The following is an 18,343-nucleotide window of genomic DNA, read 5'->3' on the forward strand; positions in this document are numbered from 1 at the left end:
CATTCATTGCCATGTGAATCAACAAGTATAATGCAGTCTGTAAATGTGATAAGTCTCAGGAAACCTCCTAAGGGAATCTCCCATATCCATTCCATCATGATTTGCCTCAATAGAAGTGAGAAAGAAATATGATGCCTCCCCTGGAGGATTTGGTTTGGTTTATCATCAGACTTACTTTAGAGACCTATTTGTATTTCCCTAATGTGTAAAGGATAGGTTATAAATTATCAGCCAATGTATAAAAAGATGAGATAGTATTGTTAAGGATTCCTTTACAGCTTATAAAAATACCTTCCTTTACTGATGATAGTTGCCAGGTGATACATATGTGGGACTTAAAATCTGAAGGTGAACTTGAAAGTGTGCCAGACACCAGGGAAACAAAAAGACATGGCAATATTATCTTCAGGTATTTGCCATCTAGTCAGTAACCCAGTGCTCCTAACATAGCTATAAGCACGTATCTCGCGGTAACACCAGACTTCCATAAAAATCAACCAGAGCACTGGGCCCACGCAAGTGATTTTGAGATGATGTTACAGCAGTAGGGAAACATCAATTCACAATCACTCCCCAATCTTAGAAGAATATAGATCACCTAAATACTTGATACAGAGGTTATATTTCCTAAACAAAATTCAATAAACACAGGAACAATAATCTAAATTATATCCATGACATTTTTTATGACAAAGAATGATTTACATAAAATGCCTTCCATTCAAAATATAAGCAATTCTGAAGATTATATAACAAAGTTACTTACTTTTACTATGATAATCCTAGCCATGTTTTCACATCTCTGATCATCATTTCCTGTATACTCTACTTCAAACAGGGTATTATAATTTTCTAGTAAGTTAGCCATTATCTTGTTGCAGATGTCTTGTTCTTTCATGCCTTCAAGTCCAGGTGGCACACTAGAAGTAAGGGGAAAAATGAGAGGAATTACTTTGTAAAAACAAAAATGGTAGTACAATTGACTCAGGCATATATCTTGACATCTCCTGTATGATTGGTCAGCCTTCTTATAAGGACACATGGGATTTTCAACAAGCTCTATGGGGACATGTATGATGTGGATGAGACAACTGGTGAGTCCCCAAGATCTGCATCAGTAGCTTGTGCTTAATAAGAAAAGTACACATTGTTTAGGAAGAAGGTATAGATTAACATAGGTGCCATAATTCTTTGTATATATTAGAAATTGCTACACATAAGGTAATATTTATATAAGAGCAAAAGTGATAAAGAACAAATGTTATCACAGAAAGAATGTTTTATCATGACAGAAATAGCCACAGAAATAATAGCAACACAATCTTTTTTGAAAGATTGCTTAGATAATGCACAAAAGTACATAAAATATGAATATTTCTGGAAAAAATATTGATACTATTGAAGCTGAGTGATGGACATATGGAAGATTTGTTATACTACATACTATTCCCTCTTCTTTTGGGTATGTTTAAAAATTTCCATAATTAAAAAAATGTGAAAAAGATCTTTGGAATGCAGAAGATAGTGTAAATAAGGTAGCAAGACAAGTACAGATTAGAAGATGAATATCTCTTTAGTAACAGGACAACTGACAGGATTAGTAGTTAGAATTGGTAAGAAAGTAAATTGAAAAAAAAAAGACAAAGGACAATAGTTGAAAAACTCATAGAAGAAAACAACTGGACATCAATAATCTTATGCAAAGAAACTTAATCTTATTGAATAACCAGTGAAATGCATTTAAAAAGCAACACTGAGATGTTAATACCCATTTATATTAGTTTCTTGTAGCTTCTGTTACACATTATCATACAATGTTGCTTAAAATGACAGAAATTTATTCTTTCACAGTTCTAGAGGCCAGCAGAGTGCAATCAGTATCATCGGGCAGAAACTAAATTATAGGCAGTGACACTAGCTGGCAGGATTCCTTGCCTGTGATTTCAATCTTCAGTCAAGGTCAGCATCTTAAAATTCTCTCTGCTTCATCTTCACATGGCTTTCTCTGTGTGTTGAGTCCAGAAACAAACACACACTTTTATAGTCAATTAATCCATGTGAAGGGAGCTAAGAATATAAATTGGGGAAAGGATAGTCTCCTTCAATAAATGATGTTGGCAAAATTGAACAGCTATATGCAAAAGAATGAAAGTGAATCACTACCTCATACTATGCACAAAATCAATTTAAAATGGATTAAAGACTTGAAACCACAAAACTCTTATAAATTTTGTAAACTGCAAACATGTGCTGCCTTTCATTAAAAATGATGGATGATTCAGAGAGCAGAACCAAAACCAAAACCAAACAAAAAAACAGTAGGGTGAGGTTGAAAACCGTGAAGAAATATTTCCAGGACTTGAAACCTAGTCAAAAGATTCTCATCATTTGCCAGGCTTGATATTAGAATTGCCATTGAGTCAACCAGGAAGTAAAAGAAAAAAATTGAAAAACTACATAAAAACAAATGAAAATAAAAACACAACTGTTCAAAAGTTTTGGGATACAGCAAAAGTGGTTCTAAGAGGGAAGTTTATAGCAATACAGGCCTACTTTAACAAGCCAAAAAATTCTCAAACAACCTAACATGCTAGAAAAAGAACAAACAAAACCAAAACCAGCAGAAGGAAAAAAATAATACAGATTATAGAAGAAATAAGTGGTACAGAAACTAAAACAGAATAGATCAATGCAACCAGGAGTTGATTCTTTGAAAAAAAAATCAATAAAAATGATAAACCTCTAACCAGACTTCTCAAGAAAAAAATCAAAAGGACCCAAATAAATAAAAACACACATGAGAGAGGCAAAACAACCAACACTCCAGAAATGCAAAGGATTATAAGAGAATATTATGAAAAACTATATGCCAAGAATTTGAACAACCTGTAAGAAATGGATAAATTCCTAGAAACATATAATCTCCCAAAAATAGAGCAGGAAGAAAAGAAAATTTGAACAGACCTTTTACCAGAACAAAAAAAATTAAACCAGTAATAAAAAAGCCTCCCAATGAACAAAAATCCAGGACCAGATTGCTTCACAGGCAAAATCTACCAAATATTTGAAGAGTTAATACCTATTCCTCTTAAATTATTACAAAGAATAGAAAGGGAAGGAAAACTTCCAAATTCATTCTATGAGGCCAGCATAACCCTATTGATACCCAAGCTAGACAAAGATACCACAAACAAAAAAAGAGTACAGGCCAGTATATGTCATGAATATAGATGTAAGAGTCCTCAACAAAATACTAGGAAACAGAACTGAACAACACATTAAAAAAATCATTCACCACAATCTAGTGTGATTATTCCTGTGTTGTAAGGGTGGTTCAATATTCTCAAATCTATCAATGTGATACATCACATCCATAAGATGATAAGAACCATATGATCATTTCAGTAGATGCAAAAAAAGCACTCAATAAAGTACAGAATTCATTCATGATAAAAACCCTCAATAAAGTAGATTTAGAGGGAATATACATCAACATAATAAAGGCCATATATGAAAAACCCATGACACTTCTGAGTCGGGTACCGGCTGGCTCAGTCAGTAGAATGTGCAACCCTTGATCTCACAGTCTTGGGTTCAAAGCTCCACTCTGGGGTTGGAGACTACATTAAAGAGACAGACAGACAGACAGACTTCTGAAAAACCTACAGCAAACATCATCTTCAATGTGGAAAAACTGAAAGCCTTTCCCGTAAGGTCAGGAATAAGACATGGACGTCCAATTCCACCACTTTTATTTTACATAATACTAGAAGTCCTAGCCACAGCAATCAGACAACAAAAGGAAATAAAAGGCATCTAAACTGGTAAGGAAGAACTACAACTTTCACTATTTGGAGATGACATGATACTATACATAGAAAACCTAAAAGACTCCAGCTGAAAAACTGCTAGAACTTAAACACAAACCGTAAAATCTCAGGATACAATATCAATGCACAGAAATCTGCCACATATCTATACACCATCTATAATGAGGCAGCAGAAAGAGAAATTAAGAAAACAATCCCAATTACAATTTCACCCCAAAATAAGATATCCAGGAGTAAGCCTAACCAAAAAGGTGAAAGACCTGTACTCTGGAAACTGATAAAACCCTGATGAAAGAAATTGAAGATGACATCAAGAAATGGAAAGATGTTCCATGCTCATGGACTGGAAGAACAAATATTGTTAAAATGCCTATAATACCCAAATCGATCTAGACTTTTAATACAATCCCTATCAAAATATCAACAGCATTTTTCACAGAACTAGAACAAAGGATCCAAAAATTTGTATGAAACCACAAAAGATCCCAAATAGCTAAAGCAATCCTGAAAAAGAAAAGTAAAGCTGGAGGCATCACAATTCCAGACTTAAAGTTATATTCCAAGTTCTAATACAAAGCTATAGTCAGCAAAATAGTATGATACTAGCACAAAAAATACACACATAGATCAAAGGACCAGAATAGAAAACTCAGAAATGAACCCATCATTATATGGCCAATTAAACATCAACAAAGCAGTAAAGAATATCCAGGGGGAAAAAGATGGACTCTTCAATAAATGGTTTTGGGAGAACTGGGTAAGAACATGCAGAAGAAATGAAACTGGACCACTTTCTTAAATTATGCACCATAAAAAACTCAAATAGGGTTAAAGACCTAAATGTGAGACCTGAAACCATAAAAATCCCAGAAAAGAGGAGAGGCAGTAATTTCTCTGACATTGGCTATAGCAACTTTTTTCTAGATAGGTCCCTCGAGACAAGGGAGACAAAAGCAAAACTAAACTATTCGGACTCATCAAGTTAAAAGCTTTTGCACAGCAAAGGAAACAACCAAGAGAACTAAAAGGCACCTATAGAATGGGAGAAGATACCTGCAAACAACATATAAACTTGATAAGGGATTAGTATCCAAAATATTTAAAGAATTTACATAACTCAACACCCCAAAACAAAATATCCAATTAAGAAATGGGCAGACATTTCTCCAAAAAAGACATACAGATGGCCAACACACACATGAAAAGAAGCTAATCATCACTTTTCATCAAGGATATGCAAATGAAAACTACAATGAGATATCACTTCACACCTGTGAGAATGGCTTAAATTAAAAAAAAAAAAACAAACACAAGAAATAAGTGTTGGTGAGGATGTGGAGAAAAAAGAACCCTCTCGCACTGTTAGTGGGAATGCATACCGGTGCAGTCACTCTGGAAAACAGTATAGAGATTCACATAAAGTGAAAAATAGAAGTACCCACAATCCAGCAATCATTCTACTGGGTAATTACCCAAAGAATACATGGCCACTAGTTCAAAGGAATACATGCACCCCTATGTTTATAGTAGCATTATTTACAACAGCCAAGATATGGAAGCAGCTCAAGTATCTATTGATAAATGAGTGGATAAAGATGATGTGGTGTAAGGGGCCCCTGGGTGGCTCAGCTGGTTAAGTGATCAGCTCAAGTCATGATCCCACAGTTTGTGGGTTCAAGCCCTGTGTCGGGCCCTGTGCTGACAGCTCAGAGACAGAAGTCTGCTTCTGATTCCATCTCTACCTCTCTCTCTGCCCTTTCCCCACTTGCAGTCTGCCTCTCTCTCTCAAAAATAAACAAACATTAAAAACATTTTTTAAAAAGATGATGTGGTATATATATACAATGGAGTATTATTCGGCCATAAAAAAGAATGAAATCTTCATGACATTAAATTTGGCAATGATTTCTTGGATATGACACCTAAGGCTTAGGCAACAACAACTAAACAGACAAAGTAGATCATTAAAACCTAAAAAAAGACACTATCTACAGAGTAAAAAGATTACCTTCACAATGGGAAAAAATATCTATAAATCATGTATTTATTTGAAAATGAGCTAATATCTACAATAGATAAAGAACACCTAAATTTCAACAATAACAAAAATCTGATTTTAAAACTAGTTTAAGAATTGAATGGATATTTCCCCAAAAAAGATATATGAATAGCCACTAAGCACATGGAAAGATGCTCAACATCACTAATCATCAGGGAAATGCAAATAAAAATTACAATATCACTTCATACCCATTAAAATGACTATCAAAAAACTAGAAAACAATAAGTATTGGTGAAAATGTATATAAACTGGAACCTTTGGGCACTGCTGGTGGGAATATAAAATGGTATGGCCACTATGGGAAAAAGCATGGCAGTTCCTCAACAAATTAAAAGTAGAATTACCATATTATCCACAAATTCTACTTGTGGATAATTCCCCAAATAACTGAAAGGTCAGAAGAGATATTTATACACTCATGTTCATAACAGCACTATTCACAACAGCTAAAATGTGGAAGGAACCCAAGTATCTATCAGTGAATAAATAAGCAAAATGTATATATACATACAATAGAAATTATTCAGTCTTAAAAATGAAAAAACAACCTCTGCAGTATGACACAACATGAATATTGAGGGCATTATTTTATATAAAATAAAACAGCCATAAAAAGACAAGTATGTATAATTCCAGTTACATGAGGTACTTAGAATAGTCAAAACCATAAAGATAAAAAGTATAATGGTGGGGAAAAAAGTATAATGATGGTTGGCAGGGGCTAGGATTAGGAGTGAGGAGTTAGTATTTAATGAGTATAGTTTCAGTTTTACAAGATGAAGTTTTAAGGATGGATGTTGGTGATGGTTGCACAATAGTGTTAATGTGTTTAAAATCATTGAGCTGTACACTTAAAAATGGTTATGATGGTTACGTTTTATGTTACCTCTATTTTACCACAATAAAAAACATTTTTTTTAAAAAAAGGAATTGCATTTCCCTCTACATTGCCCATAAGACAACTGAGAACACTGACATCTGGTTATTAGGACTTTTCAGTTATGACTGCTTGATGAAATGCAGATAAAGAGACAAGGCAAGACAGATTTGGAATAATCATATTCACATTAACATGTTATAGCTATATGCATTACATGCATCACAGAATTTAACAAAAGATTGTTTATTCTTCAATAGAATTACTTTGATCATTTTATATGAAGTCTAGATCTAGGTTAAAAGTAAACTTTAAAAGTATTATTTAAAAAGCCATATTTTGGGGCACCTGGGGGGCTCAGTTAAACATCTGACTCTTGATTTTGGCTCAGGTTATGATCTCACGGTTCATGAGATCAAGTCCCATATTGGGCTCTGTGCTAACAGTGTGGAACCTGCTTGGGAATCTCTCTCCCATCCCCCCTGAAAATAAATAAACATTTAAAAGTAAGCCATATTTTAACTTCTCCTGTTACATAAATTTGAAGTTTACCCTAAATAGCTGATTTTACTTACCTACATGTTCTGAAAACACTTTCGTGAACCTCGCGTGAAAAGTCTGATGTGCTATTTACTATAAAATTTTCAGTGTTGTGAATGTGTGTCTCACACTCAAGGGTTCTGTGTTATGCATACCAGGTGGGACAATGATTGAACACTATTGTCTAGTCAAAGCAATGGGAGTGTGCTGCCCCCAATGGGGACAATTTGGTTCTTAGGGTAGGTGAAAAAAACTTACTCCTTTTGATACGCAAAGTACAGATACCTACAGTACACACAGATATAAAGCATATTCATGATGTTAAAATTTAATTGGGTGATGGGGGATGTGATTAGGGAATGAAAACATCTAAAAAGCCTCCTTAGGGGAACGATAATGGAAAAAAAAAAAAAAAGAGATTGAGAAAAAAGGAGACCCTCCTCCAGGAAGTTACCATGAAAGTTAATACTGGCTTTGAATATAGGATCTACTTGGAGTTGAACGAACAATGCAGAGGAGAGTGGGGCTCTTGGAGAAAAGGGCAAGATGGAAGGTCAAGGGAAGGATTTAGAATTCTGAGTTAGAAAATAAGGGTTCAGGGATGCCTGGGTGGCTCAGTCGGTTAAGTGTCCTACTCTTAATTTTGGCTCAGGTCATAATCTCACAGTTCATGAGATCAAGCCCCATGATGGGTTCCACGCTGTTAGAAGAAGGATAAGAAAGGACAGTATAGGATAAGGAAGGAAGGGTAGGGAAGGATAAAAGCCTGTTTGGGATTCTCTCCCTCCCTCCCTCCCTCTCTCTGCATCTCTCCTGCTTGCATGCTCTCTCTTGCTCAAAATAAACTAAAAAAAAAAAAAAGTTGCAGTACCTGGTTCTGCCACTTATATAAAGTGGCTCAAGTGAGCCCTTGCTTCTTGCTTTATAAAATAGACATGTTAGTAATATTAATGTTGTAGGGATCTTGTGAGAATTAAATTTTTTACAGTTATGTGAAAAATACTTTGCAAAGCTATGGGGTCATGAAACAGTCAGTGGTTACCAAGGACTGGGGTGAAAGTATGGGTTGACTAAAAAGGACATGAGGAACTTCTGGAATGATGGAAATAGTCTGTATCTTAGCTGTGGTGGTGGTGGTGGTGGTGGTGGTGGTGGTGTTGATGATGACTTTTGTCAAAACCAATTAATACCACCTTCATATTGATGCATTCTGTAATAATTGTGTCTCAAGAAACCCAACTTTTAAAAAAAGACCTTGCAAGCCATAAATAATCATACCAATGTTTTCTATTATGCAGAATAATTTCTACCTTTCACAGTAACACTGTTGGTTTACACCAAACTAGCCATTGGCTAAAATTCTCTTGTCTTTTCTGTAAGGAATTGCTATTAAGCTAGGTCCTTGTAATCCTGATCCCTCTGGAGAATCAAAGTTCAAGACTAAACATTTATTCACTGTATCTGCTAGTTCTCCATTTTTTCCCACTTATGATACAATAAAAACAAACACGTGTGGTCTTCAATATTTTTTTTTCTAACCTTGCTATTCAACATACTAGTTATTCTTCTCAGCTTTGTTCTGCTGGCTACTTTTATGTGCATAAAGTCTTGTCTTAATCTAAGTTCTTAATAAAAGGCTTAAGTAGATAAAGAGTCATGAGATGCTTCATTTTCTTTACAGATGCTTTTCTTTTAGACAGACAGAATGTGAGCAGGGGAGGGGCAGAGAGAGACAAAGACACAGAATCTGAAGCAGGCTCCAGGCTCTGAGCTGTCAGCACAGAGCCTGATGTGGGGCTTGAACCCACAAACCATGAGATCATGACCTGAGCCAAAGTTGGACACTTAACTGAGCCACCCAGGTGCCTCGAGATGCTTCAATTGTAACCTCTCTTGGGGCTGTCATCATTTTGATTAGAATATAACTGCTCATCCAATGTACCTAATTGCATTACGTCTAGATCACATTGCCCAAGCTGGTCTATACACATTCTACACAAATATTATGTCCTTAATGTATTATTATTTTGTAGTTCAAAAATGCTGACGTGCTGGGACATTCCCCCTAATGTGGTTCTTGGCAAAATAAAAAGAAATTATTATTGAAAGCAATCACTGGAGGCCAAATTTGTTAACTACTTTAAAAGGTGTGAAAGTTTCCCAATACGTACTGTCCTATCTATGAATCTATTGCAATTGACTTATACATAGGATATGAATGAAAATTTAATAGAAGTGAAAAGCTGGAAGATGTTTTTTAAAGATAACATTCAATAATAAAGCTCCTAATGTTTCTTGGAATTTAGGTGAAGCAGTGGAAACAAAAATTTCCAGAATTGTTTTTGTACCTGGCCCCACCCTTGGCAATGTTTCCTTCTTAAGAACTATTGATGTTGATGCTTCCAGGCATTCAATTTATATTATGTGTGTCAGCTTCCATTTTTCCCCCTCTCACTGCAGATTTTACTGAATGCCACAGATAACACAATGAGTTAGTCGTTTCTACTCAAAAGTACTAATAGAACATAAAGTTTCCTAAATGAAAGTTCTAGACAAATGAACTATTAATCAACCATGTTTTTTATAAAAATCAATATTTTGGATACAATGGAAAATCTTACATGGATTAGTCAAGATATTTTCAAATATCCAGATGTTTGATATCAAGTTACCAATCATTTGGCTAGATAAGTTAATTATTGAAAACTTTATACAGGATGACTAGGTACATTTCAATCTCTTAGATACATAGACACAAGGTTTCATGCAAAAATAACTGATTATTATTGTTAAAGATATTGATATTAAAACTACAATAAGAAAAATTAGACAGAAGTCGAGATACTTAAGCAACGAAGATTGGGGTATTGTTACTGTCTTTTTCAGTAGTTCTCAAAAGATTTGCTGTTACATATTATAACTAAGTATCTCTTTAAGTGTCTTATAGAAAAGTTATCAATAGTATATAAGCAAGGTGAATACGGAGATGAAGGTAAAGGGGTGAATGACGTTTTACTGAACCACTACCAGAACAAGAGAGCAAAAATAACAGCATCTCAAAGATACATAACTGGTTATCTGAAAGGGTCACAATCTGAAAGGGCATATCAGATTCTGATAAGCCAAGTGCCCCAATTTAAAATTTGCCTCAAAATTTCCATAACTCCCACTTTTATGAAAGGATGTGGCTGATATTAAAGCAGCAGACTAACAATGGTGGGTTAATAACTCAATTAAGATTCTGTTAAATTTTAAGACCCAGAAACAGTCAGGATATCTGTGGAGTTTCAGATAACCTGCATCAGACAGAAAAGCTAAAACATGACAAGAAATGACACATAGAGGGAAGTGGGGTTCATGTACAGAGATATGAGCCCTTCACCTGCTGCAGACCAGGAAGAGTGATGGTCTCGGGGCCAGGTGACTGTGCTGCTGTGGTGATAGATCACATACTGGGACATAAAGCAGCCCTCAATAAATATAAAAGAATTGACATCATACCATGCACACTTTCAGATCACAATGCTATGAAACTTGAAATCAACCACAGGAAGAAGTATGGAAAACCTCCAAAAACATGGAGGTTAGAGAACACCCTACTAAAGAACGAATGGGCCAATCAGGCAATTAGAGAAGACATTAAAAAATATATGGAAAAAAATGAAAATACAACAATCCAACTCTATGGGAGATGGCAAAGACAGACCTAAGAAGCAAGTACATTGCACTCCAGGCCTATTTCAAGAAATTAGAAAAAGCACAAGTACAAAATCTAACAGCACACCCCAAGGAACTAGAGGGAGAGCAACAAGAGCACCCCAAACCCAGTAGGAGAAGAGAAGTAATAAAAATCAGGGCAGAAATAAACAATATAGAAACCAAAAGAACAGTTGAACAGATCAATGAAACCAAGAGGTTTTCTTTGAAAAAATAAACAAAATTGACAAATCTCTGGCCAGGCTTCTCAAAAAGAAAAGAGAGAACACTCAAATAGACAAAATCATAATAAAAATGGACTTATTACAACAAATCCCTCAGAAATAGAAGAAATTATCAGGGAATACTATGAAAAATTATATGCCAACAAACTAGACAACTTAGAAGAAATGGACAAATTCCTAAACCCACACTCTCTGCCAAAATTCACAAGGGAAGAGATAGGAAATCTGAACAGACCCATAACTAGTGAGGAAATCGAATCAGTTATCAAAAAATCTCCCAACAAATAAGAGCCCTGGTCCAGATGGCTTCCTTGGGGAATTCTACCAGACATTTAAAACAGAATTAATACCCATTCTTCTCAAGCTTTTCCAAAAAATAGAAATTGAAGGGAAACTTCCAGACTCATTCTATGAAGCCAGAATCACTTTGATTCCCAAGGCAGACAGAGACCCAGCACAAAAAGAGTACTACAGGTCAATATTCTTGATGAATACGGATGCAAAAATCCTCAACAAGATACTTGCAAATTGAATCCAACAGCACATAAAAAGAATTATCCACCAAGATCAAGTGGGATTCATTCCTGGGTTACAGGGCTGGTTCAATATTCGCAAATCAATCAATGTGTTACATCACATTAACAAAAGAAAAGATAAAAATCATATGATCCTGTCGATAGATGCAGAAAAAGCATTTGACAAAATACAGCATCCCTTCTTAATCAAGACCCTCGAGAAAGCCGGGATAGAAGGAACTTACTTAAACATCATAAAAGCTATTTATGAGAAGCCCTCAGCTAACATCATCATCAATGGGGAAAAACTGAGAGCTTTCCCTCTGAATCAGGAACACGACAGGGATGTCCACTCTCACCACTGTTGTTTAATATAGTGCTGGAAGTCCTAGCATCAGCCATCAGACAACAAATGGTACCAATGCAAAAACAGACACAAAGATAAATAGAATAGACTAGAGAGCCCAGAAATACACTTTATATGGTCAATTAATCTATGACAAAGGGGGCAAGAATATACAATGGGGAAAAGACGGTTTCTTCTACAAAATGGTGTTGAGAAAACTGGACAACAACATGCACAAGAATAAAACTGAACTACTTTCTAACACTGTACACAAAAATAAACTCAAAATGGATTAAAGACCTAAATGTGAGACCTAAAACCATAAAAATTCCAGAAGAGAACACAAGTAGTAATTGCTCTGACATTGGTCATTGCAACATTTTTCTAGATACGTCTCCTGAGGCAAAGGAAATAAAAGCAAAAATAAACTATTGGGACCACATCAAAATAAAAACTTTTGCACAGCAAAGGAAACCTTCAACAAAATAGAAAGACAACCTATTGAATAGAAGACATTTGAAAATGATGTATCTGTTGGTTAACATCCAAAATATATGAAGAATTTGTATTAAACCAAAGCAACAAATAATCCAATTCAAATGGTCATAAGACATGAATGGGCATTTTTCCAAAGAACACATACAGGGCATACAGATGGGCAACAGACATAAAAATATGCTTATCATTGTTTCCCATCAAGAAAATGCAAATCAAAAGTGAAATGAGATATCACCTCACACTGGTGAGAATGGCTGAAATCAACAACACAAGAAACAACAGGTGTTGGCAAGGATGTGGAGAAAAAGGAACCCTAGTGCACTTTTGGTGGGAATGCAAAGTGGTGTAGCCCCTGTAGAACAGTATGGAGGTTCCTCAGAAAATTAAAAATAGAATTTCTATATGATCCAGTAATCCCACTACTGGGTATTCACCCAAAGAAAACAACAACTAATATGTAAAGATATATGCAGCTCTATGTTTATTGCATTATTTACAATAGTCAAGATATGGAAACAAAGTAAGTGTCCATCAATAGATGAATGGATAAAGAAAATGTGGCGTGTGCATATGAGTGTGTGTGTGTGTATACACACATAAATGAAATATTATGCAGCCACAAAAGGATGAGATCTGGCCATATGTGATAACATGGATGGACCTAGAGGGTATTATGCTAAGTGAAATAAACCAGACTGAGAAAGACAAATGTCATATGATTCCACTCATATGTAGAGTCTACAAACCAAATGAATAAACAAACACAAACCAGAATCAGACACATAAATACAGAGAACTAATGGTTGTAAGAGGAAAGAGGGGTGGGAGGATGGACCAAATGGGTGAGGGGATGTAAGGGATGCAGGCTTCCACGGATGGAATAAATAAGTTATGGGAATACATGATTTAGCATGGGGAATACAGTCAATGATCTTATTAACAGCACTATATGAGGACATATGGTAGCTATACTTGTGAGCATAGCATAACCTATGAACTTGTTGAATTACTATCTTGTACACCTGAAACTAACGAAATATTGTGCATCAACCATACTCAAGAAATTTTTAAAAATTCACATTGTAGGTCACCTAGAAAATAGAATATATTCTCTCATAAAATAAAAGAGCATGGTGTTTAGGTTCTTATGTCACACTCCAAAAACTCAGTTTAACATACAAATTCAAAGACTTATAATCTGCACAACATATATGAGACTAGGAGAGCAAGAGGAGCATATTATATTGTGTTAAGAAATATTTTGTGTGAATTTACTTAGGGACCTGAAAAACGTAACAAAGAGAATGATATGTAGAAGAAGTTGAAGAAAAATGTGTATTGGGTAATTACTATGTATTGGACAGCATGCTAAACATTTTGAATTTATGATCTTATTTAATCCTCACAACAATCCTAGGAGGAAGATGCTGCTATAATCACTGTTAGAGATATAGCAACATTATGCGAAGTGAAAAAAACAGACACAAGAGACCACGTACTGTGTGATTCTATTTTCATGGAATGTCAAGAAAGGGAAAATTTAGAGAAACAGACAGTAGACAGATTAGAGGCTAAGTAGACGGACTGGAGACTGAGTCAACTGTAAAATGAGCTTGAAGGGTCTCATTGGAGGAGTAAAAATGTAAAAATGTACCCAAATTGATTTGGTAGTGGTTACATCATTCAGCAAATTTACCAAAAAAGCACCAAATTGTATACTTAAAATGGGAGAATTTTAGAACATGTAAAAATATACCCCATTAAAGCTGTTACAATGAAAAAAGAAAAAAGATAGAAGAAACACAGACCTAGAGTTTAAGGAAAGTACCCACGGTCACTATGTTACTTTCCTATTGTTGTTGTAACAAATTACCAAAATTAGTGGTTTAAAACAACATGGATTTATGATCTTATAGTTCTGGAGGCTAGAAGTCCAAAACGGGTCTCACGGGGCTAAAATCAAGGTGTGGGCACGGCTGCATTCCTTCCTGGGGTAGAACAATTCTTCACCTCTTTTCTATCATCACATCTCCCTCTCTGACCCTCCTGCCTCCCCAGGGCCGTTGTGATGACACTGGGTCCACCTGGATAGTCTCATCTCAAAATCTCTTGGTCATGTCTGCAAAGTCTCTTCCACCATAGAAAATACCATATTCCCAGGTTCTTTGGGGGTATTCTGTCCCCACTGCAGTCTCTTCTCTTGGCAGGCTGAAAACCAAACCCAAGGCCAGGCAGCCCAAGCACTTGCTTGCTTCAGCACTGTGTTACTGTGTACTCCTGGCTGACAGCAAGAAAGCACTGGGACAGCTCTGAAAATATCTTCTTAAAATAAACTGGACACTCAGAAATAGAGAAGTCTAGGGTCTTAAAAGCAACTCTCATTCTCCAGAGTTCTAGGGGCAGCCATCTCAAATCTAAAGTGGTGGGCAATTCACATGTATGGAAATACCTATACTAAATCAAGAGCAATCATCCATCTCTTTGAAGACATAAACGACAATGCTATAGGGAATCCTTCAGAAAAATAAACTGTCAGTTACTCATTCTTATTTGCTTTCTTTTCCTTCTTTTAAAAATAAACAGCACAATTTTCAACATCCTATGGCTTCTTTGATCTTTGAGTGAGAATGGCAGTTTAAGAATTGTTATCCTTTAAAAATTTTTTAATATTTATTTTTGACATAGAGCGAGAGAGAGCGTGAGCGTGCAAAAGCGGGAAAGCAAATAGGGGAGGGGCAGAGACAAAGGGAGACACAGAATTTACAGTAGCTCCAGGCTCTGAGCTGTCAGCACAAAGCCTGACACAGGTTTCAAACTCACAAACCATGAAATCATGTCCTGAGCCAAAGTTGGCCACTTAATCAACTGAGCCACTGAGCGAAATAAGTCAGGCAGAGAAGGACAAATACCATATGTTTGCATGTATAGGAGGAACTTAACGGAGGACCATGGGGGAGAAGAAGGGGGGAAATGGTGGGGGAAAGGGAGAGAGGCAAACCACGAGAGACTCTTGAATGATGAGAACAAACTGAGGACTGATGGGTGTGGGGGGGAGGGGGAGATGGACATGGAGGAGGGCACTTGTGGGGATGAGCACTGGGTGTTATATGGAAACCAACTTGACAATAAACTATTTGAAAAAAAAAATCAACTGAGCCACCTAGACACACATATAATTGTTACCCTAGTTCTGGGGCACCTGGGTGGCTCAGTCAGTTGAGCATCTGGCTCTTGATTTCAGCTTTGGTGATGATCTTGCAGTTTGTGTTTTGGAGCCTCATATCAGGCTCTGAACTGGCAGTGTGGGGCTTGCTTGGAATTCTCTCTCTCTCTCTCTCTGCTCCCCTTAAAAATAAATAAATTAAAAAAAACTGTTATTCTAATTCTGAATGGAAGTATAACTGAAGATATAAGAAAAATTTATGATTAAGTTCAACTATAAAGCAATAGAAAGATAAAGAGGGATAAAAAAACAACCTGCCCAAATAATCAAGAACAATCCCTTCGTTCTACTCCCTGCTTTTAAAGAAAGAATTCATGAAAGAGAAGAAAACCATGTTTTTTCCTAAATCATCAAAACCTCAGTTTAGGGGTGCTTAGGTGGCTCAGTTGGTTAAGCATCCCATTCCTGATTTCAGCTCAGATCATGTTCTCATGGTTCATGGGACTGAGCCCTGAACTGGGCTCTCAACTGGCAGTATAGAACATGCTTGGGACTCTCTCTCACCCTCTCTTTCTGCCCCTTCCACTCACACACACACACTCTCTCTCAAAATAAAATAGTGAACTTTAAAACAAACAACCCTTAGTTTAAATATTAAGATGAGTACTTGGACACTCTCAGGGATGGAAAAGAATGGAGACAGCAGACCGGAAGAAATGTATAGAGGTTATCTCCAATACCCTTTTCATTTAAAGACATCTTTTTCTTTAACAATACTTCTTTATCATAATTAGACATTAATTTTTTTAACATAGCATGATATACTTATCTTGATATATTATCACATCCTTTGACCAGTTGCCTCGCCAGACTTACGTCTAATACTGTCACTGTTTATTTTCTGGGATTCCCCCCAACGTGGCTTTCCCAATACCCTGTTTAAACTACAACCCAAATGTAGCATTTCTTTCTAACTGTAGGCATTGTCTTTTGCAAACTACTTGAAAAAATTAACACGATTATTGCTGAATAGTTATGCAATGATTTACATTGTAAAGAAGTTTTGTGTGAATTCTAACACAAGGAACAGTTACTAAAAAACCAAATTGCTAGTGAGATGAAAAGTCTTGAGAAAACTAACAAAATTATGCCTTATGGATTTCGATAAACTACCTTCTTAAGAAGCACAAACATCCACTTGCACTAATTCTCAACACTTTTTAAAGAAAGCTTTCCTCTTGCAGCTTGGATTTCAAAGTTCATGTTAAATCAGTTTCAGAATATACTTTCTGTAAACACAATAATGAAATAGCGATTTAATTCCAAGTTAGCTTAGAGCAGCCAATAAAATCCATAAAAATTTGAAATACCTTACATTGAAATGAAAAAAAATAAAACACTGGAAAATACTGCTGCAATGACAAGGTTTAAAACAAAATACCCATTTGAAAAATAAAAAGCAGTAAATTGTTTTACCTACAATTCACTTAACAAATACCACCCTACATTTGCCAAGAACAGGGATACATCAAAACATTTCTTTTTTTTTTTTTAAAAGAAGTTGTTTTTTTAAATATTTTATTTATTTTTGAGAGAGAGATAGAGACAGCATGAGCAGGGGAGGATCAGAGAGAGAGGGAGGCACAGAATCCGAAACAGCCTCCAGGCTCTGAGCTAGCTGTCAGCACAGAGCCCGATGTGGGGCTCAAACCCACCAACAGTGAGATCACACCTGAGCCGAAGTTGAATGCTCAACCGACTGAGCCACCCAGGCGCCCCCATCAAAACATATTTCTGCCTTTGTAGAACTTGCCTTTAGTGGTGTGGGGAGGAGGAACATGAATGTGTGAATAAATACAGAATATATCAAATATTGAATGTATCTCAAGGGTACTTGAAGACTTATTCAATGGAAAGATTCTGAACAAGCATTTGTATGTCGAAGGATTTTCTACAAGAGAACAAACTAATTCACTGCCTGTGAAAATGAAAAGATAAGAGCAAGGTTAAAGCATCTGCACACTTTCCCAGACCAGAGAGAAAGGAGGTGGGAAGAACACTGGGAAGAAGAGTTCCAAGATCAGGGAGTTTAACTGCAGTCTGAGTCAGAAGTGGGTTGTGGCAGGGTGGCCCTGGCATGGTGGGGGCAGAGAGAGGGGTATCGGGTATATCGCCGAGGAGTTGTTGTCATTTGTGTGTGTGCGTGCAATCAAGAGACAGTCATCTAATAGACAGTCATCTAATAAACTGTGTAGACGTTAATTTCATGACATAACTAGAAGTCAGTGAAATGTTTATGGGATGTGCACCATTCATTCAGAGTTACCATCAACCTTTCTGGCCACTGAAATTTGAGTGGATAATATTCTAAAATTGAAAACAAGCTAAGAAATAAGTCAGGCAGAGAAGGAAAAATACCGTATGTTTGCACGTAAAGGAGGATTAGGAGGAACTTAATGGAGGACCATGGGGGAGAAGAAAGGGGGTATAGTGGGGGAGAGGAAGAGAGGTAAACCATGAGAGATTCTTGAATACTGAGAACAAACTGAGGGCTGACGGGGGTCGGGGGAG

General features: G+C 36.2%; 1 protein-coding gene across 1 annotated transcript in view; it reads right to left on the minus strand.

The window, feature by feature from the left end:
• Positions 1-18,343, minus strand: part of LOC120221181 (protein FAM13A) — a 283,092-nt gene that overhangs the window by 222,467 nt on the left and 42,282 nt on the right. The window contains exon 2 of the mRNA XM_039218435.1: positions 767-920. Coding sequence (XP_039074366.1) covers positions 767-920 — 154 coding nt within the window. The remainder of the gene's footprint in view (positions 1-766; positions 921-18,343) is intronic.

Source organism: Hyaena hyaena, unplaced genomic scaffold (assembly GCF_003009895.1).
Source record: "Hyaena hyaena isolate Hyena2069 unplaced genomic scaffold, ASM300989v1 scaffold_764, whole genome shotgun sequence".
NCBI classification, from domain to species: domain Eukaryota; kingdom Metazoa; phylum Chordata; class Mammalia; order Carnivora; family Hyaenidae; genus Hyaena; species Hyaena hyaena.